The 27,521-nt window shown below is 42.9% G+C and overlaps 1 protein-coding gene across 3 annotated transcripts in view; it reads right to left on the bottom strand.

The window, feature by feature from the left end:
• CGNL1 (cingulin like 1) overlaps window positions 1–27,521 on the bottom strand; it is a 161,453-nt gene that overhangs the window by 95,417 nt on the left and 38,515 nt on the right. For all 3 annotated transcript variants that reach the window (XM_032624033.1, XM_032624031.1, XM_032624032.1), the window contains exons 2-3: window positions 2,338–3,937; window positions 1,444–1,538 (exon numbers count right to left, since the gene is read on the bottom strand). In XM_032624033.1, the coding sequence (XP_032479924.1) occupies window positions 1,444–1,538; window positions 2,338–3,921 (1,679 nt within the window). In that variant the 5' untranslated portion in view covers window positions 3,922–3,937. The remainder of the gene's footprint in view (window positions 1–1,443; window positions 1,539–2,337; window positions 3,938–27,521) is intronic.

Below are 27,521 nucleotides of genomic sequence, written 5' to 3' on the forward strand. Positions count from 1 at the left end.
TCTATTAAGGACTACCTTCCATCACACATACCTGGCACTTAGGGGAAAAAAACTGTTTTAAACGGAGGGGGATCTCTCCCCTTATTTTCTTTCTTTTTTTTTTAAATTTATTTTATTTATTTATTTATTTTTGGCTGCGTTGGATCTTTGTTGCTACGCACGGGCTTTCTCTAGCTGCAGTGAGTGGGGGCTCCTCTTCGTTTTGGAGCGCCGGCTTCTCATTGTGGTGGCTTCTCTTGTTGCGAAGCACGGGCTCTTAGGCACACGGGCTTCAGTAGTTATGGCACATGGGCTCAGTAGTTGTGGCTCACGGGCTCTAGAGCGCAGGCTCAGTAGTTGTGGTGCACGGGCTTAGTTGCTCCACAGCATGTGGGATCTTCCCGGACCAGGACTCGAACCTGTGTCCCCTGCATTGGCAGGAGGATTCTTAACCACTGGCACCACCAGGAAGCGCAGGGGAAAAAATTTTTAAGTAAGTTTCCTTAAAAAGGTGCCTCCCACTAAAGTCTGTCCCACCAGTCTCTTAATAAATCATGGGCCAAAAAAATAAAAGGATGTAGAGAAAGAATTTTAAATGTTAGAAGTTCTCCTACCTTAATCTTCTCATGGTAAAACCCTTCACAGAAAGACACTAATAAAAGTTCTTAGCTAGAAGAATCTCTTTACTTTTTCTTTTTTCAGAAGAGCCCCTATCTTATATTTTGAATGATTCTGTCAGCTCTATATTACTGACAGAAAATTGTAAGGCACAATATAAAACTGTGAAGTGTTCTGATACCAATCACTATTTGCCAAGTGACTTTCAGTCATGTCAGACTATAAAGCTTTTCTTCTTTTTAATCATATCTGATGAGAGAACTGAAACAGAAACTTCAAATTCCTGGCCTAGAATTCCAGCTCAGTTGGTATCTAAGTAAGGACTGAAAACCAGATTATTCAAACTCATCCCCCCAGATAAGTAAGTGGAAAGCACTGCTTTTAAATGACTCATACATGCTTTAAAAATAATGGAAGCAGGGGCTCCTGGCCAACGTCAACTCTGGGGAGGGGAGGAGGTGTTTTTATTTGTAACTTCTAATAAGGGACGACTGACTACCCCTGTGTGCATACAAACTCAAGGCGACAACACTCAGTTTAAAACTGAATAGGAGACACTCCTCCTATCTTTGAATTTGTTTCTGAAACAGTAAACAATCCTTTTTAAAACATATTCATTTTTAACTTTTAAAGTAGGATGTTCTTCCCCACACTTCCTTCCCCTGCTCTTCACCCTCCTCCACCCAAGACTTAAATGCTGTTATGACAACTCCAGCCATGGAGTCTGCACCCCGAAATGGCTCACACAGGGCAGGAAGGGAGGGTAAAACACAAGGTCTCAGAAAAGAAAATTAAGACGCCCACCAGGAAGGACAATACTTTGTTCCTTGAAGGAAAATCACTAACCCTTCTTTGAGGTAATTGTAAAGTATCTGCTTGGCCGTCTCCTCATTGGTTTGCTGAGTGAGTTCTTGCTGGCCTTTTAACAGATCCGGTGTGGCCTGGAACACAATGTTTGTTATTAGATCACAGGATGCTGCTTCCAAGAAGGCGGCAAAACCCCGCAGCAGAAGCTTCCAAACACATTCCTGCTTCCCAGAAAGGATTCCTCGGGTAAGGATGCTCATTACAACTGGTTCCACCACTTAGTGGCTCTGTAACCTTGGGCAAGTTACTTAACTTTTTCTCACCTCAATTTTCTCGCCTGTAAATAGAAGTTAATAGTACCTACCTTCATAGGGTTGGTGCGATCCTATAATACATAACAAAGAGTGCCTGGCACTTACCAACCTTAGTATCATTTTTATCATTACCATTATTTTTTACTGTTACTACCAAAACACTAACTGGACCACATAAATAAATTCCATCACTTCAGGATAAACCTAAATTAGGATTAACCTAATTTCTCAGGACAGAAATTAATCCAGTCACTCAATGTCATGAGGAAAATTAATACATCTAAATAAACCTAAGTACGGAGCCTCTTGTTTTGGAAACAAATTCTGCATACTTTCAGATTTTACACATACACGAAAAGAAAAATCGAGCCTCTCTATAGTGTTTGACAAGTTACTTTACAAACAAGAACACAACAGGAATCTAGTGGTACTTGAATTTACTTAGAAAACCAAGCGATTAGCAGCAGGTCATAATGTACTGCTAGGGGGAAAACTCTAAAAAATATTACTGATTCAAGGTGGTGCAATTACTGACTCAGGATGGAAGATATGTATTCCTCCAGCCAGGATGTATTGATACACCACTTAGAAGGAACAAAAAGACTCCCACCAGTATTACCTGAGTATTTGAGGTGGAAGTAAATGTCTTCACAGAAATCCTCTTGGTACCTGAGTCCGGGGAAGTTGCTAGCGCCCGATTCTGTAACATCAACGTAGCGGTGGCTGTTTTGATTTCCTCCCCCTTCTTAGTCTGTGCCGGGAGGGAGGATGTGCGCCCAGTCGGACTTTCCTGACCACCTTTGTTTTCTGGAACTTTCCCATCTTTGTTCTGCAGGGGCGGCCTGGGCTGGGCTCCCGGCAGCCTGGCGAAGGCGCGCCCTCCGCCCTGCCTCCCCCCGTGCTCCTGCGCCTGTGCCCTCTGCGGGCACACCTGCGACGGCCGCAGCAGGTGTTCGCTGGACTTGCCCAGGTTTCTGCTGAATTCGGTCAGGTACTCCGAGTTCCCTTGGACACCGAAAGGAAATGCACTATCCACGCTTCGGGACCTTTTCCTGTCTTCTGGGTTGATCCTGTTTCGCTTCCCAGACCTGCCTCTTCTCTGCAGCCCAGGTTTTTGGTCAAATTTTTCAATTAACTGATCCACGCCAGGAATCGACCCCGTATCAATATCCCGTCCAGTTCCGGGCAAGAAGGGGATATACCTTCTGTTCTCATGACGATTCACATTGTCGGCATGGATGGCACATTCTTGGTCATCGAGTAAAAATCTGTACAAAGAGTTGGCCGAAGTGGGAGTTGTGGACGATGAGGATGACCTCCGGGACCGGGCTCCATCCAGCACGGGCCCGGCTGAGTCCTGGCGCCGGAACGGAAGCACGTCGGGCCTGGTTTTCTTGGCTTCCGGGTGGGTGTGCGCGCTGTGGGTGGGTAGGGGCCTCCCGCTAGGGGCAAGGGCCTCCTCTGCCAGCCCCTCCTTGCTGCAGCTCTGAACATTCACGCACACCGAGGTCTGCTTCTTGGGGTCATCAATGACCACGGAGCTGCACAGTCGAATGGCCGTCACGCTGGATCTGGCCGGGTCTTCCGAGGGAGGTCTGGTCGGCTGGGAATGGCTAGGTTTGGACGAGCAAGTCCAAGCCTTCTTATTGTTGGTCCCTTCTTCTGCGAAAGCTTTTAGCCAATTACTCGCAGGAGGCTGGTGATTTTGTAAGTTCAACTCATTCTTTTCAGGATCATAGGGCTGTAAAAGCTCTGGATGCCTCTGAAAGTTCAGCACGGGGGATGGCTTCATCGCTTCCCCTTTGTGATCTAGAACTCCATTCTTGCCCTCAAAGAGAGAGGGCTGTTTCAGGTTTCTTACTGGGCCGGGTGGGGCATATGGGTTTTCGGGCAGCTGCAGGTCTTCTGCACTGTTCTCCTCGAGCACAGATCCATTGCTGGAATGGAGAGGCAGGTTACTCGTCACTGGAGACGGAAATGATGGCCCATTTTCAGAAAAAGACGTGCCTGCCAGACACCGCTCTGTGTTATTGAGGACTATGTAGGGGTGGCCATCGATCCCCTGGACCCGAATACTGACACCGTAGGAGCCCGCCTTAGCGGGCTGGGAATGCCTTGATTTTTTGGTTTCATCACTTGTGAGTCTCAGATGCACACCATATTCCTGCTGCACATGTTGGTATTCACCGAAATACAGCTCCATGGCTCACTGTTGTTCACTACCAGGGAAAATTGGAGTAAAAAGAGGACATTAAGTTAAAATTATATCTGTTTAAATAAAGATTATGAGGGAAGACTTCAAAGTTCAGGGAAAACCAAACACTTTAAAGAGCAAGGACACTTCAGAACCAAATGCTCGTCCAAACAGGCCTTTCTGGATGCCTGTGAGCCCACGTGACCGTGGTGCTTGTCAACACTGAGCTTGAACCCTGGCCTTAGGGTAGATGACTGGCCAAATGACCTGATGCCTTTGGTAGAGCTTAATTATTCTGTTTCTAGCTGACGGGCTGTGCTGGTTGCCATGTTTTCTCCTTAGTTCATTTCCTCACCCTTTATGCTATTTATTTTTAACCAGTAGGATGTTCCAGTATACCAGCATTTGAGAACAAGGTACTTTTCCAAGAAAATAATTAAGAGCTAAGGCGTTCTGATGCTCACCATTTTTCTTTTTTTCTAAACTGTTAATTTTCTTGTCAAAACCCTTTCAAGCTTCTTTATGCACAACCCTGCTTTGAAATCTTTATCATTATTTATTTGGCTACGGTGTTTAAAACATTTTTACTTTAAGGAAGCAATTGTTTGTGGGACTGACAATGAGAGTAAGTGATTAAAAATAGTTTTCTTTTTTTTTTTAACCAAAAAGTTCAAGTTGGGACTTCCCTGGTGGCGCAGTGGTTAAGAATCCACCTGCCAAGGCAGGGGACACGGGTTCGATCCCTGGTCAGGGAAGATCCCACATGCCGTGGAGTAACTAAGCCAGTGCACCACAACTACTGGGCCTGTGCTCTAGAGACCGCGAGCCACAACTACTGAGCCCACCCGCCACAACTACTGAAGCCCGCGCGCCTAGAGCCCGTGCTCTGCAACAAAAGAAGCCACCGCAGTGAGAAGCACGTGCACCGCAACAAACAGTAGCCCACGCTCACCACAACTAGAGAAAGCCGCGCAGCAACTAAGACTCAACACAGACAAAAATAAATAATTTTTTTTAAAAATTGAAAAAAAAATCATAAAAAAAAAAAACAGTTCAAGTAACATAAGGACCTGAAAATTTTTTATGAAGAACCTGAAGACTCGGGGCTGTTTATTTTGTGATGGGTCCTAATACCAAGAATCACTGCCTTCACCCGTTCTGGTGTGTGGCCACCCTGTCAGAGACTGCATACATATCACCAAGCAGGCTGTCCAGGCCACCCCACACTCTGAGGTTCTCTCAGCAGAAATTCACTTCTGTCACTCTGAAAAACTCCAATAGCCACAGAGATGCAGGAAGAACAGAAACAACTGGTCACAGAAAACAGCTGTCTCATTTCTTTCACTCTTAGCAGACTTCCTGAGTTTCCCTTCTATTCTGGAGTCAATCTGGTGGCATATTTTCCAAGAAAATCATCTATTTGATCCACATTTTCAGATTTATTTGCACAGAATTTTGCAACGTACACATCATTTCATCTCCTCTATTTCTATTTCTCATTATCTAGTTTTATCTGTGCTTTCTTCACCTACTTCTTGCTTATGCAGGTAAAATATGTCTACATATGTTTTTAGATTGTTGTTCCCCTAAAGAACTAGCTCTTAGATTTATCATTTTTTTAAATTTTCTAATTTATTGAGGTCTAGTTTGATCATTATTATTTCCTTCTGCTTCCCTTTATTGTTTCCAATTTCTTTTTTTTGAATTTTTGAATTTAAAAGAAAATTTTTATACAGCAGTTTCTTATTAGTTATCTATTTTATACATATTAGTGTATATATGTCAATCCCAATCTCCCAGTTCATCCCACCACCCCCTACAAGCACTTTCCCCCTTGGTGTCCATACGTTTTTTTCTACATCTGTGTCTCTATTTCTGCCTCGCAAACCGTTTCATCCATACCTTTTTCTAGATTCCACATATATGCGTTAATATACTATATTTGTTTTTCTCTTTCTGACTTACTTCACTTGGTATGACAGTCTGTAGGTCCATCCATGTCACGTTTCCAATTTCTTGCATGCTTCATTTGTTTATTTTCATTCTTTTATTACAGTCCATAAATTGTGATATGTGACTGTCAGTTAGGAATTGCGTTGGTTCCTAACCAACAGACCCAAAATAGCAATTTAAGAGTTAGGATATTTTTCCCCCAGAGATAGGAAGTCCAGAGCTGGAATGGATGCCAGGATAGTTTTGAGGAACACCTCTTTTATCTTTCTACTCATCTACTTTTAGCATGTAATAGACACCTTAAGATTACAAGATAGCTGATCCAGCATCACATATACCAGATGGGGCAACCTTCTTTTTAAGGAGCTTTCTTGGAAGCCCCACCCACTAATAATCCCTTGCATCTTATTGGTGAGAACTTAATCTTATGGCCACCCTCACCTACAAGAAAGGGTTGGGAAATAACGGGTTTTTTTGAGCTGGTCATTGACACTCTCAAAATCAATGTTCTGTTGGTAAAAAGAGAGAAGAGAATGGACATTGGGAAGGCAGCCAGTAGTTTCCACCACAGAAATGTTTCTATTATTATTTTCTAGATAGTTTCAATTTGTGGTTTTGATTTCTTTGACTCAAGATTTGTTTTCGAGGAAGTTTTTGCATATCCGGTATGTTTGCTATCCTGTTTTGGCTTGGAGGGTCTTTATTTCTGTATGTTGTTAATTTCTATTTGCATTGTATTATGGTCAGAAAATGAAGTCACAGGAATTCCCTGGCGGTCCAGTGGTTAGGACTCCGCACTTTCACTGCTGAGGGCATGGGTTCAATCCCTGGTCAGGGAACTAAGATCCCGCAAGCTGCCTGGTGCGGCCAAGAAAAAGAGAGAGAAAGAAAGAAATGAAGTCACTGTTATTTCTTTCTTTTTCAATGTATTGAGGTTTTTGTTGTGGGCAAATATACAGATAATTTTTGTCCATGTTTAATGGGTGCTGGATGTAGTTTGTGTTCTAAGGGACGGCATTCAAAATACATCCATTAATATGCCCTTACCAATTATTTAGTTCAGTTATAGCACATCCTCACTTATTTTGTCTTTCTAATTTGTCTTGGGCCTTCCTGGATACATTCATCTCCTACCACTAGCTTGGTGCTATCAGTTTGCTCGGTGATTATTCTTTTAAATGTAAATCATGTTAGATATCATCACCTCCCATTTTACAGATAGGAACAACTCGGAAAGATACAGTCATCTGCAATATTCATCATCTCACGGATTCCAGTGATTGATTTCATAATGTCTACTTTCACTTGCATCAGCGTTACACTAACATTTTAAAACAATTTAACTTTTAATCAGAATAAAACAAGGTAAGATGAAAACCTGTACTCTCCAGCTTCCCATCCCCAATCCTGATCACATGCCTCAGAGGAAACCAACTGCAAATTGCAGCTGTTTCTTCTAGTACTTACCTCCATGTTGCTGAGTGATATGCCTAGCTGCGATTTATCGTTTTTACCTGTGGTAGATGACACACGCATACATATGAATTTCTCATTCTGCTAGCTTCCCAAGAATAAAATCAAGAGCCAGCTGTGTTTACATTATTGTGAATATATAAATACTGTTCACTGAAGTGCTAGATCGTAGACTCTGGCCATCTGTCCTCTCTTCCGTAACTTTAACTTTTCTAGAGGCAGTAACTGCTATTTTTAGCTTGTCTTGCTTTCTATATACCTACCCTTAAATCTCTTCATCAGCTATATGACATCTGTTAGACGCTTGCCAGTATTAATTTCCAGATGATCAAAATATCAGGTAATCTGGTGGTCTTTTCCCGTGGTGACCTCCCTTGCAAACTTCCACCCTCCAGCCCTATATTAGGGTCTGGTTGCTCTCTTCCCTTTGTGCTATATTGTTTCCCCAAGTTTGGTGTCTTCCTCTTTCTTAATTTACCCAATTGGTCTGAGGGAACACGGGTCCAATAACTTTTAAAGAAAAGGTCCAAGGGAGAAAAATTTTGAGTCCTTGTATTTTGAAAAATGTCTTCATTCTACGCTTACTTTTGAATGATAGTCTAGCTGTATTTAGCATCCAGGTTAGAATTAACTTTCCCTCAGAATTTAAAGTATTACTCTGTTATCTTCTAACTTCCAGGGATGCTATTAAGAATTCTGGTGCTATTATGATATCCTGTCCTCTGTGTACGCCCTGTTTATTTTTCTCTGGAAGTTTTTAGGACCTTTTCCTTGTCCCTGGTGTTCTGAAATTTCACGATGACATTTCCCAGTGACGATTTTATTAAACTGGCCACTTTTATAAAACATGAGCACTTAATATAGTCCTTCAATTTGAAAATTTGAAGGAAATTTAGTGAAAATTTAGTTCCATGAAATGTCCTTGTATTACTTCTGTGATAATGTTTAGAAAACCATTTTATTTTGTTCTTGGTGTTTGCACCTAACGTATTAGTAATGTTGAATCTTCTAGACTGAATTTCAATTTTTCATGTTTCTCTTCTCATCTACTCCTCAACTCCATCGTTTTTGTTCTAATTTTTGAGAGATACTTGAATTTTAAAAATTTGAGGATGTATTTAATTTTTAATTTCCACTTTTCCTTTATTCTTCTCTAATTGTTTTTCTTCTTAAGTTCTATTTTGGACATGAAAACAGCTTCTCTGAGGATATTATACTATAACTTTTTTTTCAGAAAAATGCAATTTCTCTGCTGTCCGTAACATCTCCATCTTCCGCAAGGTTTCTCTTTGCTGGTTTGTTTGGGTCCCTGTCTTTCATGTTGAAAGCCTTCTAATATGACTTGGACCTTTGGCTGCCTGATCCTATTTAAGAGGGAAGTAGTAAAAGCAGATTGGAGGCTCCGCATATATGGAAAGGAGTTATTAGCTGGTAGGCTTCAAGTTATATGGGGCGAAGAGTGCCAAGCTTTCCACTGAGGGACCCGCACATTTCAGTGTCTGGGAGTATTCTTCTCTAGAGCTGTTTGACTTCCCAAGAAAAGAATCTTCCAATCCACTACTGAGGCTGCGGTGGGGCTGGCTGCTGGTCTACGGGACAGGGCAGGGGAGGAGAAGGGAGGTCGCAACTCAAATTCAGTCCCTGTTTTCAGTCACCCACACCCGCTTCCAACATCATTCCAGTTCAGTTTCCCCAGAGAAGAGAACTCCAGTCTGCTGCTGGGGTGGGGAGGGGACAGGGGCAGGTAGGTGTCCAGATATCCAGGGCACAGAGGAGACGCTGGAGGTCTAACTGCTCCAGTTCTCAAGGCACCTAAATAATTCCCTAGACGTTGGCCCCTCACCCTGACTTCCACAGTAACTGATGCCTTCCCACTTCTGAGCTGCTTAGCAGCTCTGCAGGAAAATCACCTCATTTGTATACTGCAAGCACCTCAGGTTGAAGCATCTCTCACCCGGCTAATTACCACTACATCTGCTTCAGCGCTCTCCTCCACTAAGTCTCCACTGCCGTTCTTTGTCTTTGGAGATTTAATTTTTATTCCTTTACTGTCTTCTGAGTGGGATTTTTGAAAAGGAGATGCCTAGTTTCTCTAGTTGGACGAGACTAATAATATTTATAAAACACTTAAATCCTAGAACAAGAACAGCAAACGTGCCTTAGACGAAACAACATATAAAGGCCTTCAAGACCACAATGTCCGGGTGTGTCTCGATCCCTCGTCTGCAAGCAGCACTGGCATGTTTTATTCTGCATCTCTAGCAGAGTCCGTACACATTAAAATTTATAGCAAATACCTTTTTTTGTGCGGTACGTGGGCCTCTCACTGTTGTGGCCTCTCCCGTTACGGAGCACAGGCTCCGGATGCGCCGGCTCAGCGGCCATGGCTCACGGGCCCAGCCGCTCCGTGGCACGTGGGATCTTCCCGGACCGGGGCACGAACCCGTGTCCCCTGCATCGGCAGGCGGACTCCCAACCACTGCACCACCAGGGAAGCCCACAAATATCATTTTTAACAGAAGAGCTTCTGTACAAATTTATTCACTGTGATATTTTTTTTTAAATGATATTTACTAAATGAGGTCATTTTACTCACCCATAATCTCTTACACTGACGCTGACTTTTCTGTGAAACTATTTCTCCTAATATTTATTAATAAAATTCTTCTCTAGGGTTTTATAGTCCTTTTCATTAGTTGCTGCTACTACAGTCAACACTAATTACATTTCAATCTTTGAGTAAGGCCACCTTGGTTTATTACATTCTTAGCTCCCTGTTTGCAAATTAATCCACATATATGAATTTCATGAAATGTCCACAATTTACATTTCCTTGACAACAAACCTCAATCCAGTATTTTCACAGAATGACATTTCTCAGCTGGGCACTGGTGTCATAAGCCAATGTGGGTTTCCTTCCCAATCACAGTGTAAACACTGAACTAATGAATGGATTTAAGGACAGCTGTTCTCTGTCTTCAGCCACCAGGCCACGGCACCATCCTAATGCACTCCACAGGCACAATTGTTCAATCGGGGACTAAGCCCAACGGAGGACTTACATAATTTGGCAGTAAACGCTGACCAATTGCCAGGATGCTAACATTGTGGCACTTGGCAAATAAAAGAGGTGTTTTGGAGTGGAAACAGTGCTTTTGGGAAAGACTGCTAAATGATGATAATTGCTTTAGTTAGCGAGATCAATGAGTGTGTTTGTGCATGAGGACAAAGAGCTTAGCACTTGTAAGAACTATGAACATACGCCAGATAGAAACATTTCCTCCCTGGGCCATCACATGTTATCAGCTGAGTCTGGAGATTAGTCACAACGCCAGGCCACACCTCCCACCTCACCACTCTAATTCCCAGTGGCACCTCCAGCCCTGAAAGCATATTCACCAGCCATTCCAGAGGCCCTCACGGCTCCCACGGCATGTGGGATCTTCGCGGACCGGGGCACGAACCCGTGTCCCCTGCATCGGCAGGCGGACTCTCAACCACTGCGCCACCAGGGAATGCATGACATGCAGCCAGACAATGAGAAACCTTCCCACCATGCTTTGTCCTTCTTCCTGGGGACAGCAGTCCCCACCGGCCAGGCCCAAGCACCCAGCACAGCACCTGGCATGGGGCAGGGACTCGTATGGACGTTTGCTTGGAATGAATAATTCTATTTGATCATACAAGTCATTTAAGAGAGCATCTAAAGCAGGGATGGGGAGCTGATGAGGCCTGGTGTAGTCCTGAGCTTGATTCCAGGAAATAAGAAGTGAGCCACAAACCAAAAAATAATTTCCCCTGTGTGGGGTATGGTGACTATCTCGTTCAGAGGGAATGATGATACATAAGACACCTCTGAAGAGTGGACAAAACGTTCACTCCTAAAGGACTTGCTTGTAGGACTAGTGGGAAGGCATGAATTTTGTGCTGGAATATCCACATTAGACCCTCAACTACATAAAAGTGAAAAATCAGAGTGTGGAACATACAACACCAGCAAAATGTGTACTGATTTTTCAACGTATTCCCAAACATGACAGAAAGAGGCAGCGTTACCTAAACTAAGCTTTATTTTCTTCCTATTTCTTTCCCCCATCTATCCATCCATCCATTCTGTAGGGGAAAAAAAAAAAAAGGAAACGGACCAAACTTTTAAGATTTCAAAGGAAATGTCTCACATACAGTCAGGCCTTCAGAATTCCCTGGGAAAACAATTTCAAAAATAAACTTTGAGGCTTGAAAATGACAGCAGAGTTGCTGTCTACTTTACACAGTTCAGTATGGTTTGAATTTCTTTAAATGAGCATGATGACCAAAACTTTTCTACTTGGGGGGAAAAAAGTTAAATTCGTAATATTGAGTGGTGTAGCTTCTCCCAAAACTCCCAAAACCTTGCACAAAAAGGAGGGTGGCAAAGAGAAAAGAAAAGCCAGTAGGAAAGTTCCTTTTATACTAGGGTTGGAGACCTTGGAGAATCAACCAGGAGTTTGAGGATCAGGGGGTCACAGGGCCGGGGACTAAGGACCCTGACTATGCTCAGATTGGAGCGCAGGCACCAAGCTGGCCTCCCTGGGATCCTCACCCCGTCTTTGAAGTGTGTCCCTCTCCTGTCCCCATGGATGGTCTCCTACCACGTCAGTCTCTGCTCCACTTTTGTCAGTTTTGATCCCATTCCTCTTTTATATTCCCCAGTTTACCTTTAAAATTCAGTGATTGATATTTCGTATGCCACAAGGTCTCTAAAAAAAAAATTAGAATTCATGTCCAAAAAATGCTTCAGAAATGTTATTCGGCCTTCACCTCTTGACCCTGAAATGATTTCTAAAAGTTCTCCCACCAATGCAGAGCTAAGACACAAAAGTTTGCAATTCTGAAGACCAGTAATGGAGAGAACACCCAGGTACACGGGCCGGAAATGTGTCTAATGCTGCACTCAGATCAAATTCCAGCTCTGGCTTAACTTCTCTGAGAGTTTTCCTATCTCTAAAGTCAGATTATTAACGATGACTTCATAAGGTGCTTGGGAAAATTAAATCATAGTTTGTATGCTAAATGAAATAGGAAATAAGTGAAAAAAAATTCCATGTGGCATTTATGGCCACAAGAAATCTGACTTTGATCATAAAATGTTTTTAAATACTTCTGAGGCAGAGGCTAAAAACCCCACTGGTTAACCAAACAGCATAGCACCAGCATCCTGAAATAATTTATTAACTAATTAAGAAACCAGAGGGCTGAGAATCTAAAATACAGTGCTGTGTCCCGAGTGGAAATTTGATAACTAGTTGTTGACTGAATAAATGAATGTCTTTATGTTGCCAGGTCCACAGAAAAGTTCTTAACCAGACACAACAGATCCATGACATTTGTGCTATAGTTTCCATATGGAGCCTGAGCCTAAAACGTAGCCTGAGCCTAAAACGTATCAACGCAGGGTCTTCACTGCATTTTTATGTCCAAATCTAACTTCAGAAGCCTCCTCAACACCACACCTGTGCAGTCACTGCCCATCGATCAGTGTAGACACAATATAAATCCATTTGCCATCCCTGACATATGCTCTGATACTCACCTAAACCCACCTACACTGAAGCCAAAATGTCTAAGAACTAAATCGCCTCCAGAACTCAGGGGCAGTCCTCTGACTTCTCAGTCCTGTCACTCATTAAACTATAGTCAACTCTGAGCACTGACAAGCTCTTCAAACACGTACCTTAAGCTCAGGTTCACATTACTCACATGAACACAATGCTATCAGGCCACCAAGAAGAAGGGAACATTTTTGCAGGTACCTGGCCAAAAGAAGCTCCTGTCCTCACACTGTTCTTTTTGTTTGTTTGTTTTTTGCCTTTACCACCTTCACTTTCCATTTCTTTCCATCAATAAAAAAACTATCTCCCTTCAGCTAAAGATCCTGTCTTTCTTGCAGGCTCACCCACTCCGGAAGTTTCTAACGCCTCTGGCACACAGTCAGCGCTGCACAGCTCAGCAAGGCTCGCCAGGGCCAGCTCTTTTGTAGATGGGTTTTGTCCCCAAAATGACGTCTCAAGTTTTTTCAGCCAGTTCTGAGTCAGGCATGCTCATCACCCCCGCACGGTGCCAGGCAAGTGCAGGGTGCTTGCCTTGTATCATCTTGTCTGGTTGGATCCTTGCAGCCCCACCTGTGAGGGATTCTACTTTCTCCTGGTTAGAGATGTGAAAGATTGCCCCCATGGTCTCACAGGCTCGGGGGCAGCATCGGGATTTAGCCCCAGACCTTCCGTCCCGGAAACCTGAGCTCCTTCTTGAGCAGGGACCACATTTCATGTTCCTGCCCGCCCACAGTATCTGGTAGTTATCCTGATGTGATCACTGGATGGCTATGGACCAAAACACGTCACCATGTCCCGCTGCACTGGCACGCTAGCAAAACAGCCCCCTGTCTGTCAGAGCGCAGCAGACGGGTCACTCCTCAGAGAGGTCTTCCTCTTCACCACATTCCCAGCACCCAGAACAGCGTCCCACATGTAGCAGGCGCTGAATACGTAAATGAATGGACGCACTAATAAAACCATGGGCGATGCACGTGGCTCGGAATCCCTTTTTAAAATTTGAACAATTAAAACAAAACAGTCGAGGGTTTCCATAAAAATCCCCATGCCCATCCTTCTAGTGTGCCTACTACCTCCAACTGGAATATGTATCACTGTTTAAAACACTAGACTCTGATTGTCCGCATCACTGGGGCTTTTCTTCCCACCGCCAGCGGTCACGTTCACAGGATGTGTGTGTTCCAGAAGTAGAAAATAGGTACTGGGGTTATCAAGCATCTCCTAAGGGGAGTAAAGGAACACTGTGGAATTCCAACAATGACAGCTGTAACAAGCCCCATTCCTGGAACCTCCTCAAAGAGGATTTCTGCAAAGTGAATTCCAAAGCTAAACATCCTCCCCTGGAAGATATGTTACACCCTCTGCAAGGTATCTCTTCTTGGTCACTCGAAAAACGATCAAACTAGGAAAATCTATCCATGTTTGTCCTCATCATGGAAGAGACTCATGAGCAAACTTGGCCAAATGATGACAAGATCCAGAGTCCCTGGGAGGGGTCCAAGGTGTCCCTGCAGGCATCAATTCACAAACCATCCAATCTCATAAATTTATCAGTCAGTTGTTTCCATGAGACCCAGAAAGACTACGATGTAAATGACAGACACCTGGAATTGTCCAGAGACACCTACTGAATATCATATAGTGTGACTATTAAAAGAAGATGAGGGCTTCCCTGGTGGCGCAGTGGCTGAGAGTCCACCTGCCGATGCAGGGGACACTGGTTCGTGTTCCGGTCCGGGAAGATCCCACATGCTGCGGAGCGGCTCGGCCCCTGAGCCTGCGCGCCGGAGCCTGTGCTCCGCAACGGGAGAGGCCACAGCAGTGAGAGGCCCGCGCACCGCAAAAAAAAAAAAAAAAAAAAGAAGATGATACTGTGTAGTCGTCCACAATATTAAAAATTAAAATAAGCCTTCTAAAATAGAAACCTAGCACATTCTCACATGTCAATTCAGGTTGTCTGTTGTTCACGACAGTTATTATCCCCAAGTTTGATGACACCAGGGATTTTGTTCCCCGGTGTAATCTGCCTCCCCAAAATTCTCCTCGGTGGGCAGCAAGGTGCCTTTAAAGAAAAAAAATGCTGAAAGAACCTTTTTGTTCACTAAATGTACAAATATAAAACTATTATAGTTCTTAGGATACCACAAAGTCAAAACAAATCTGCACCTTAAATACAAATACGATTTAAAAAACCAGTACAATTCAACTTCACAACATGAATTTAAAATGCAGGATCGGAATCAGCGGCTCCTTTAACCCCGTCCTGTCTGAGCGAAAAAACAGACGCCCTCCAGCGACCTACACGCAGAGGCAGGGCCAAATCCAAAGCTGAGCTCCTGTGAGCTGTGAGAACAAAGAAGAGAAAGGGAAATCTCTCCCAGCAGCCACAGAAGCAGCGGATTAAAGCTCCACAATCAACTTGATATACCCTGCATCTGTGGAATACCTGAATAGACAAGGAATGATCCCAAATTGAAGAGGTGGAATTTAGGAGCGAGATCTATGATTTTTTTCCCTTTTCCTCTTTTTGTGAATGTGTACGTGTATGCTTCTGTGTGAGATCCTGTCTGTATACTCTTGCTTCCACCATTTGTCCTAGGGCTCTATCCGTCCATGACTTTTTTTTAAAAATTCTTTTTCTTAATGATTAAGTTTAATTGTAATAACTTTATTATACTTTACCTTCGTTCTTTCTTTCTTTCCTTCCTTCCTTCCCTCCTTTAGACAACGAATCACCCCAAATTGAGGAGGTGGTCTCAGGGAGCAGGATTTATGATTTTTCCCCCTTTACCTCTTTTTGTGAAGGTGTATGTGTATGCTTCTGTGTAAGATTTTCTCTGTATAGCTTTGCTTCCAACATTTGTCCTAAGGTTCTATCCGTCCCTTTTTTTTTTTTTCTAAATATTTTTTAATTCAATAACTATATTATACTTTATTTTATTTTTACTGTATCATCTTTCTTTCTGTCTTTTTTCTTTCTTTCCCTCCTTCCTTCCTTCCTCCCTCCCTCCCTCCTTTCTTTCCTTCTTTGCTTCTTTCTTCCTTCCTTCCTTTCCTCCTTTCCTTCTTTCTTTACTCATACTTCTACTAATTCTCCCTACTTTTTCTCCCTTTTATTCTGAGCTGTGTGGATGAAAGGCTCTTGGTGCTCCAGCCAGGAGTCAGGGCTCTGCCTCTGAGGTAGGAGAGCCAACTTCAGGACACTGGTCAACAAGAGACCTCCCAGCTCCACATAATATTAAACGGTGGAAATATCCCAGAGACCTCCATCTTAACACCAGCACCCAGCTTCACTCAACGACCAGCAAGCCACAGTGCTGGACAACCTATGCCAAACAACTAGCAAAACAGGAACACAACCCCACCCATTAGCAGAGAGGCTGCCTAAAATCATAATAAGGCCACAGACACCCCAAAACACACCACCAGACGTGAACCTGCCCACTAGAGAGACAAGATCCAGCCTCATCCAGCACAACACAGGCACTAGTCCCCTCCACCAGGAAGCCTACACAACCCACTGAAACAACCTTAGCCACTGGAGACAGACATCAAAAACAACGGGAACTACGAACCTGCAGCCTGCAAAAAGGAGACCCCAAACACAGTAAGATAAGCAAAATGAGAAGACAGAAAAACACACAGCAGATGAAGGAGCAAGATAAAAACCCACCAGACCTAACAAATGAAGAGGAAATAGGCAATCTACCTGAAAAAGAATTCAGAATAATGATAGTAAGGATGATCCGAAATCTTGGAAGTAGAATGGACAAAATGCAAGAAACAGTTAACAAGGACCTACAAGAACTAAAGATGAAACAAGCAACGATGAACAATGCAATAAATGAAATTAAAATCACTCTAGATAGGATCAATAGCAGAATAACTGAGGCAGAAGAACGGATAAGTGACCTGGAAGATAAAGTAGTGGAAATAACTACTGCAGAGCAGAATAAAGAAAAAAGAATGAAAAGAACTGAGGACAGTCTCAGAGACCTCTGGGACAACATGAAACGCACCAACATTCGAATTATAGGGGTTCCAGAAGAAGAAGAAAGAAAGAAAGGGACTGAGAAAATATTTGAAGAGATTATAGTTGAAAACTTCCCTAATATGGGAAAGGAAATAGTTAATCAAGTCCAGGAAGCACAGAGGGTCCCATACAGGATAAATACAAGGAGAAACACGCCAAGACACATATTAATCAAACTGTCAAAAATTAAATACAAAGAAAGCATATTAAAAGCAGCAAGGGAAAAACAACAAATAACACACAAGGGGATCCCCATAAGGTTAACAGCTGATCTCTCAGCAGAAACCCTACAAGCCAGAAGGGAGTGGCAGGACATACTGAAAGTGATGAAGGAGAAAAGCCTGCAACCAAGACTACTCTACCCAGCAAGGATCTCATTCACATTTGATGGAGAAATTAAAACCTTTACAGACAAGCAAAAGCTGAGAGAGTTCAGCACCACCAAACCAGCTTTACAACAAATGCTAAAGGAACTTCTCTAGACACGAAACACAAGAGAAGGAAATGACCTATAGTAGCGAACCCAAAACAATATATAAAATGGAAATAGGAACATACATATCGATAATTACCTTAAATGTAAATGGACTAAATGCTCCCACCAAAAGACACAGATTGGCTGAATGGATACAAAAACAAGACCCTTATATATGCTGTCTACAAGAGACCCACTTCAGAACTAGAGACACATACAGACTGAAAGTAAGGGGATGGAAAAAGATATTCCATGCAAATGGAAACCAAAAGAAAGCTGGAGTAGCAATTCTCATATCAGACAAAATAGACTTTAAAATAAGGACTATTAAAAGGGACAAAGAAGGACACTACATAATGATCAAGGGATCGATCCAAGAAGAAGATATAACAATTGTAAATATTTATGCACCCAACATAGGAGCACCTCAATACATAAGGCAAATACTAACAACCATAAAAGGGGAGGTCAACAGTAACACATTCATAGTAGGGGACTTTAACACCCCACTTTCACCCATGGACAGATCATCCAAAATGAAAATAAATAAGGAAACATAAGCTTTAAATGATACATTAAACAAGATGGACTTAATTGATATTTATAGGACACTCCATCCAAAAACAACAGAATACACATTTTTCTCAAGTGCTCATGGAACATTCTCCAGGATAGATCATATCTTGGGTCACAAATCAAGCCTTGGTAAATTTAAGAAAACTGAAATTGTATCAAGTATCTTTTCCGACCACAACGCCATGAGACTAGATATCAATTACAGGAAAAGATCTTTAAAAAATACAAACACATGGAGGCTAAACAATACACTACTTAATAATGAAGTGATCACTGAAGAAATCAAAGAGGAAATAAAAAAATACCTAGAAACAAATGACAATGGAGACACAACGACCCAAAACCTATGGGATGCAGCAAAAGCAGTTCTAAGGGGGAAGTTTATAGCAATACAAGCCCACCTTAAGAAGCAGGAAACATCTCGAATAAACAACCTAACCTTGCACCTCAAGCAATTAGAGAAAGAAGAACAAAAAAACCCCAAAGCTAGCAGAAGGAAAGAAATCATAAAAATCAGATCAGAAATAAATGAAAAAGAAATGAAGGAAACAATAGCAAAGATCAATAAAACTAAAAGCTGGTTCTTTGAGAAGATAAACAAAATAGATAAACCACTAGCCAGACTCATCAAGAAAAAAAGGGAGAAGACTCAAATCAATAGAATTAGAAATGAAAAAGGAGAAGTAACAACTGACACTGCAGAAATAAAAAAAATCATGAGAGATTACTACAAGCAACTCTATGCCAATAAAATGGACAATCTGGAAGAAATGGACAAATTCTTAGAAATGCACAACCTGCCAAGACTGAATCAGGAAGAAATAGAAAATATGAACAGACCAATCACAAGCACTGAAATTGAAACTGTGATTAAAAACCTTCCAACAAACAAAAGCCCAGGACCAGATGGCTTCACAGGTGAATTCTATCAAACGTTTAGAGAAGAGCTAACACCTATCCTTCTCAAACTCTTCCAAAATATAGCAGAGGGAGGAACACTCCCAAATTCCTTCTACGAAGCCACCATCACCTTGATACCAAAACCAGACAAGGATGTCACAAAGAAAGAAAACTACAGGCCAATATCACTGATGAACATAGATGCAAAAATCCTCTACAAAATACTAGCAAACAGAATCCAACAGCACATTAAAAGGATCATACACCATGATCAAGTGGGGTTTATTCCAGGAATGCAAGGATTCTTCAATATACGCAAATCTATCAATGTGATAAACCATATGAACAAATTGAAGGAGAAAAACCATATGATCATCTCAATAGATGCAGAGAAAGCTTTCGACAAAATTCAACACCCATTTATGATAAAAACCCTCCAGAAAGTAGGCATAGAGGGAACTTTCCTAAACATAATAAAAGCCATATATGACAAGCCCACAGCAAACATCATCCTCAATGGTGAAAAACTGAAAGCATTTCCACTAAGATCAGGAACAAGACAAGGTTGCCCACTCTCACCACTCTTATTCAACATAGTTTTGGAAGTTTTAGCCACAGCAATCAGAGAAGAAAAGGAAATAAAAGGAATCCAAATCGGAAAAGAAGAAGTAAAGCTGTCACTGTTTGCAGATGACATGATACTATACATAGAGAATCCTAAAGATGCTACCAGAAAACTACTAGAGCTAATCAATGAATTTGGTAAAGTAGCAGGATACAAAATTAATGCACAGAAATCTCTGGCATTCCTATATACTAATGATGAAAAATCTGAAAGTGAAATCAAGAAAACACTCCCATTTACCATTGCAACAAAAAGAATAAAATATCTAGGAATAAACCTACCTAAGGATACGAAAGACCTGTATGCAGAAAATTATAAGACACTGATGAAAGAAATTAAAGATGATACAAATAGATGGAGAGATATACCATGTTCTTGGATGGGAAGAATCAACATTGTGAAAATGACTCTACTACCCAAAGCAATCTACAGATTCAATGCAATCCCTATCAAACTACCACTGGCATTTTTCACAGAACTAGAACAAAAAATTTCGCAATTTGTATGGAAACACAAAAGACCCCAAATAGCCAAAGCAATCTTGAGAACGAAAAAAGGAGCTGGAGGAATAAGGCTCCCTGACTTCAGACTATATTACAAAGCAACAGTAATCAAGACAGTATGGTACTGGCACAAAAACAGAAAGATAGATCAGTGGAACAGGATAGAAAGCCCAGAGATAAACCCACGCACATATGGACACCTTATCTTTGATAAAGGAGGCAGGAATGTACAGTGGAGAAAGGACAGCCTCTTAAATAAATGGTGCTGGGAAAACTGGACAGGTACATGTAAAAGTATGAGATTAGATCACTCCCTAACACCATACACAAAAATAAGCTCAAAATGGATTAAAGACCTAAATGTAAGGCCAGAAACTATCAAACTCTTAGAAGAAAACATAGGAAGAACACTCTATGACATAAATCACAGCAAGATCCTTTCTGACCCACCTCCTAGAGTAATGGAAATAAAAACAAAAATAAACAAATGGGACCTAATGAAACTTCAAAGCTTTTGCACAGCAAAGGAAACCATAACCAAGACCAAAAGACAACCCTCAGAATGGGAGAAAACATTTGCAAATGAAGCAACTGACAAAGGATTAATCTCCAAAATTTACAAGCAGCTCATGCAGCTCAATAACAAAAAAACAAACAACCCCATCCAAAAATGGGCAGAAGACCTAAATAGACATTTCTCCAAAGAAGATATACAGAATGCCAACAAACACATGAAAGAATGCTCAACATCATTAATCATTAGAGAAATGCAAATCAAAACTACAATGAGATATCATCTCACACCAGTCAGAATGGCCATCATCAAAAAATCTAGAAACAATAAATGCTGGAGAGGGTGTGGAGAAAAGGGGACACTCTTGCACTGCTGGTGGGAATGTGAATTGGTTCAGCCACTGTGGAGAACAGTACGGAGGTTCCTTAAAAAACTACAAATAGAATTACCATATGACCCAGCAATCCCACTACTTGGCATATACCCTGAGAAAACCAAAATTCAAAAAGAGTCATGTACCAAAATGTTCATTGCAGCTCTATTTACAATAGCCAGGACATGGAAACAACCTAAGCGCCCATCATCGGATGAATGGATAAAGAAGATGTGGCACATATACACAATGGAATATTACTCAGCCTTAAAAAGAAATGAAATTGAGCTATTTGTAATGAGATGGATAGACCTAGAGTCTGTCATACAGAGTGAAGTAAGTCAGAAAGAAAAAGACAAATACCGTATGCTAACACATATATATGGAATTTAAGGGAAAAAAATGTCATGAAGAACCTAGGGGTAAGATAGGAATAAAGACGCAGACCTACTGGAGAACGGACTTGAGGGTATGGGGAGGGGGAGGGGTGAGTTTTGACAGGGCGAGAGAGAGTCATGGACATATACACACTAACAAACGTAGTAAGGTAGATAGCTGGGGGGAAGCAGCCGCAAGGCACAGGGATATTAGCTCGGTGCTTTGTGACAGCCTGGAAGGGTGGGATGGGGAGAGTGGGAGGGAGGGAGACGCAAGAGGGAAGACATATGGGAACATATGTATATGTATAGCTGATTCACTTTGTTATAAAGCAGAAACTAACACACCATTGTAAAGCAATTATACCCCAATAAAGATGTTTAAAAAAAAAAATAATTAAAAAATGTTTTTGATCCAAAAAAAAAATGCAGGATCATGTAAATTTTGCTGAAACTAAAATCACCATATGCACTGTGAACAGGAAGACAGCCTCCACCGCAGGGCAGAAACCTTCCTTTGTGCAGGCTGCCCCCAAAACACTGGCTCTTCGCGTGGTATGATGGCCTCACTTATGTGTCCACTCCATCTTAGTTCTTTCCCAAGAGCTCATGACATTTAAAATACCATAATATTACCTGAAACCTAAACCATTATAAACATGGCATTGGAATGGGTAGTAGAGACCAGTGGTCATCCAGCTCATCCAGGATATGCTGATACTAATAGTTTATTTAATCACTAATGAGTTCCTACTGAGAGCCTACTGCTATGCTAGACCCTCTCCTACAGCAGTTCCGTGAAGAGACAAAGTCCCCCCATAGACCTACACTCTGTGGGGGGAGAGAGATAGCAAGTAATTCACAGTGATGTGTGCCACAAAGAAAACGGAGCAGGGTGAGGAGAGGGCAAAGTGGTGGTGGTGAAGGTCCATCTGAGATACAGTGGCCAAGGAAGGCCTCTCTGACAAGGGAACATTTGATTTGAAAGAGAGGAAGAGATCACTGTAAGTCACGTGACAGCCAGGCAAAGAGAACGGCAAGTCAGAGCCACGGAGGAAGGGATGTGCCAGGCTCGTGCGAGAATCAGCACGAACGCCATCTTGGCCAGAACACAGGTGGAGACATGCAGGGGAGGGAGGGGAGGGCAGAGCAGTCAGCAGGAGCTGAACCTTGGGGATCTGTGGGCCTCAGTAAGACTCTGGGTCTTAACCCAAGTGGGTGAGAAGTCACCAGTAAGACTCAAGACATAATTCAAAGCCAGGGGCTGGTTGAGCTCAGCTAGGAAGTAACGCAGGTAGAGAAGACGGGGACACAGCTCAGAGCCTGGCTACACAGTGCGCCCTGTGGACCAGCAGTAACAGCACCACCTGGGAGCTTGTTAGAAATGCAAAATCTCAGGCCCCACCCCAGACCCGCTAAATCATCATCTGAGGGTCTAGGCCCTGGCAGAAGTCAAGAAGAAGGGAAGGAGCAGGCAAAGACAACGGAGGAGACCAGGAGAGCATGGTGGCCTGGGAGCCAAGAGAGGCTGGTGTTTAAAGAAGCAAGGAGTGCTCAGATAAGCCAAACACTGCTGACAAGCAGAGGGTGACCCCGATGGAGATCCAAGATGACCTCGACAAGAACTCTGGAGTGGAAGGCACGAGAGTCCAACCAGAGTGGGCTAACTAGAGAATGGAGTAACGACAACTCTTCCAAGGAGTGTTAATTACCACAGAAATTAAAATACAAAAATAAAAGGCAGTCATGGAAAACGGAAATGCCTCCCTTGCTCCCCCCCCCAACTCTCCCTTTCACCCCAGGATGAAATCTCTGCTGTGTTGATTTTGTCTCCCCAAGGATGTGTTTGCAGCCGGGGCAGGAGGCAAGGGTGCAAATAAAAAACGCATAACCTGGCATTTATGCTCAAAGAATTCTAAGCCAGACCTTACCTAATTTTATGGAATGTGACTTTTTTCCCTCCCTCTGGCAGTCGCCTATTATCCTGAGTTGCAGCTCAACCTCTAAGCGTGTGCCAAGAGCAGCTAAAGAGGTATGGTCTGCGTTTAATGAACACCAAATGCAGAAGCATATGGAAATTCCTCTCACCCTGAGAATGCCAGAAAAGACATTGAGAAAAGAAACCGACACAGAAAAAAAAAGTCACTACTTTTCCCTCTCCTCTACAAAACCCCTTAACCTATCAAAGCTCACCCCCAGCCCATCCTACTTCTACTCCAGGTAGGGGGGAAGCTACACAGAATCACATTCTAAAGGTAGAGAGGCTTTCAGAGACCATTTCACATACCCCTAACTTCCATTTGATGAGCCACTTTCAAAGCTCCCTAGCTCCAAACTTTTAGACCCAAATCTCTGCTCAGGGATCATTCCCATGTCCATCATCACTTCTCCCAAGCCAGTAACACACAGCAGCAACTCCAGCTTACTTTCCTCCACCTACACCCAATACTGATGTTAGGTCCCAAAGCCCCTTCTTCGTCTTACTGCCCCACAACATGCAACATGGAGCAGTTCATTTCTTTTTTTACTTTTTTTTTTTTTTTTTTTGCGGTACGCAGGCCTCTCACTGCTGTGGCCTCTCCCGTTGCAGAGCACAGGCTCTGGACGCACAGACTCAGCAGCCACGGCTCACGGGCCCAGCCGCTCCACGGCATGTGGGATCTTCCCAGACCAGGGCACGAACCAGTGTCCCCTGCATCAGCAGGCGGACTCTCAACCACTGCGCCACCAGGGAAGCCCAGCCCATGGAGCAGTTCTTTAATGATGATGTAATTAACTCTTAAATACTCAGACTATGGGGACTTCCCTGGCAGTCCAGCGGTTAGGACTCAGTGCTTCCAATACAGGGGGAACAGATTCAATCCCTGGTCAGGGAACTAAGATCCCACATGCCACGCGACACAGCCAAAAAACTTTTAGATTAAAATATATATATATATAAATACTCAGACTATTTACCAAGTACTCTTCTAAATGCTTGTATATAGAACATGAACCTACTCTGAATGGTCATGTCCAAAACTAACCTCCAGACGTTAGCCTAAATGTAGAACATTAACACGTACACTTTAATTTGGGTGGTTAACTGATGATCAGACAGAAAAAAAGCAAAAAGAGAAAGTATTTAAACATCTTAGTTTTCTCCAAGGGGCTCAATTTAGAATGGTTTTGTATTAAAAACCAAAGTGTAATTTGATCTCTCCAATGGGAGCCTCTCTGGGTCACAGCAGTGGAAATCATGGTGTCAATCCCTAGATAAATTTACCCCCTACCCTTTAACTGTCCTGAGGATGGCAGGAAGTAGACACTCGTATCAAAACAGGTGCCAGGGCTTCCCTGGTGGCGCAGTGGTTGAGAATCCGCCTGCCAATGCAGGGAACATGGGTTCGTGCCCCAGTCCAGGAAGATCCCACATGCCGTGGAGAGGCTGGGCCCGTGAGCCATGGCCGCTGAGCCTGCGCGTCCGCAGCCTGTAGGTGCCAAGTTGTGAAACAAAACAGGCAATAACAGTAATTGTTTTTTTAATCCTGGACATGGGGGAAAAAAATAAAGCACTACAAAAAAAAGAGGAAGAAACACAACTGGAAGACAATGGAAGGAAGTCCCTCCCTAGAAGTTAAGGGTGTTTTTTAAAAAATAGAGGGTCAGGCTTCCTGGGTGGCGCAGTGGTTGGGAGTCCGCCTGCCGATGCGGGGAACGCGGGTTCGTGCCCCAGTCCGGGAGGATCCCAGGTGACACGGAGCGGCTGGGCCCGTGGGCCATGGCCACTGGGCCTGTGTGTCCGGAGCCTGTGCTCCGCAGAGGGAGAGGCCGCAACAGTGGGAGGCCCGCATACCGCTAAATAAATAAATAAATTAATTAATTAATTAAAATAAAAAATAGAGGGTCATACATTTCTCCCAAGCTTCAGGATTCTTTCTGTGTCCTATGCTAGTGACAGTTCCTATGACTTCTCTATTTGTATGAAGTGATTAGAGAGTTCTAGGGCAAAGATACGATGACCTGTCTAAAAGAGCTAAAAACCCACACTTAGCATCCCAGAGAAAAATCTGCCTCAAGCAAGCTAAGGCTTTTAACTTAGAAATTTTAACAATCACTCACTGCAATGTTATGAACAAAGTGCTTCCACGTTCACGATCTCAGGCAGGACCTGCTAGTGGCCCTAGTCTCCAAAGGAGCACACGATGCAGTAGAGCCAACGGCGCTGAACAGCTGGGATTGGATTCCAGCTCTGAACCATCCATGAGTGCATACTAAGACCCTTCTCAGTGTGCTTCCTGCTTTTAAAACCAGGCCCTCCTCTCACATGGGCTCAGTATGTTTGGGAAAAGGGGTTATGCTTTCCTCCAAGTAGGTGATTATAATCTTTCCCGAGAAGCATTCCTTTGATCCTAATGCTTGTTCTTGCCAAAAGTGTCCCATCAGATATCCTCAGACAACTCCAATAGACAGGTCTTACCCTGGAGCCCTCACATCTAAATGCACCATTAAGAACATTACCTGGACCCATCTCTGACCCCAGATGCACTGGAAGAAAGAGGGGTTCCTTTGCTGTTTAAAGGTAGAAAGGGAATCGGGGGAACTTCGTTTAAGAAAGAGCCCCTCAGGGGACTTCCTTGGCGGTCCAGTGGTTAAGACTCTGAGCTTCCACTGCAGGGGGCACGGGTTCAATCCCTAGTCAGGGAACTAAGATCCCACATGCCACACAGTTCGGCCAAAAGGAAAAAAAAAGAAAGATAGAGCCCCTCAAGAGCCCAGGGATGCCTATCCTGTTTCTACATATAATGGCGTGTTGGTCTGCTCAGGCTGCCATAACAAAAAACCATAGACTAGTGGGCTTAGCAGAAATTTCTCCCAGTTTTGGAGGTTGGAAAGTCCAAGATCAAGGTGCTGGCCAATTCAATTCCTGGTGAGAGCTTTCTTCCTGACTTACAGTAGGAGGATTTCTCACTAGGTCCTCATACGGTCTTACCTCAGCATGTGTGTATGTGTGTATGTGTGTATGTATGTGTGTGTGTGTGTGTGTGTGAAGAGAGAGATCTCTCTCTCTCTTCCTCTTCTCTTAAAGCCACTAATCCCATAATGAGGACCCCACCCTCATGACCTCATCTAATCCTAATTATCTCCCAGAAGCCCCATCTCCAAATATCATCACGTTAAGGGTTAGGACTTTAACATTTGATTTTGGTGGGGTCATAAACATTCAGTCCATACCAAGTGGGTAGGAATAAAAGCCAGCAGAGGGAGAAAAGATTACAAGAACCCTGTCATCCAGCGGCATGGAGCCACCAAATATTTGATAGATTTAAGAAAATGAATTGTTCACGAGCTCTTTCTCATTCAGGTCCCTGAGTCTTCATCTTCCCAGTTCTCCCTTTTAAAGAGCCATTAGATTAAAAGAATCTAACTGTATTACAAATATATGAAACCACCTCACTGAAGTGTGTGAGGGAAAAAAAAAAGAAACTCTGAAAATGAGTGGAGTCTGCAAGACCAAAAGCAAAAGGAACTATACGTATTTTACTGTTGTCGATAAAGTTGCTTCCCACAGAGGGATGGGTTAACAATTCTAACACCACTAAACATATATACCAGTATTGAACAAGTAAATGGATGGCAAATGGTGGGAGCCTTGTTTCTCTTTTTTGGGGGTGGGGTATAGATATGCAAGGGAAGAAGGCTAGAATGATCCAGGTGATAAGAGATTAGAACTGGAGATGTCAGGATAAACTCATGTTTAGCTTAGAGACAGACGGTTACATATTTATGTTTATATACAATATACATGTTTTCCCTTGCTCTGTCAGCCAAGAGGGCTTAAGAGCAGTAACATCCCAGTTGCACTAAGTACACCTAGGGCCCACATCTTGGTTTCTGATACCAATAAATTCTCCCCAAAAAGGAACTAGAATGCCTTGGAGAAATGGCTGATTCTAGGACTGGGGCAGGAAATATATAAGATGAGCCTGGAGCATCTTGTGGTGTCAAAAAGTAAGGAAGTACTTTAACAAAAACCAAAACAATGATGGAGGAATGTCAGAGAGACATGGAGCTCCCAGTGGCCAAAGCTGGAACACGCTGAGCAACAAAATAAAGTAGTATTGGATTAAAATCCAAAGTATAAAAATTAGGGAGTTCCCTGGTGGTCTAATGGTTAGATTCGGCACATTCACTGCCGTGACCCAGGTTCAATCCCTGATCGGGGAACTGAGATCC

This window comes from Phocoena sinus, chromosome 2, assembly GCF_008692025.1.
Source record: "Phocoena sinus isolate mPhoSin1 chromosome 2, mPhoSin1.pri, whole genome shotgun sequence".
In the NCBI taxonomy this organism is placed as follows: Eukaryota; Metazoa; Chordata; class Mammalia; order Artiodactyla; family Phocoenidae; genus Phocoena; species Phocoena sinus.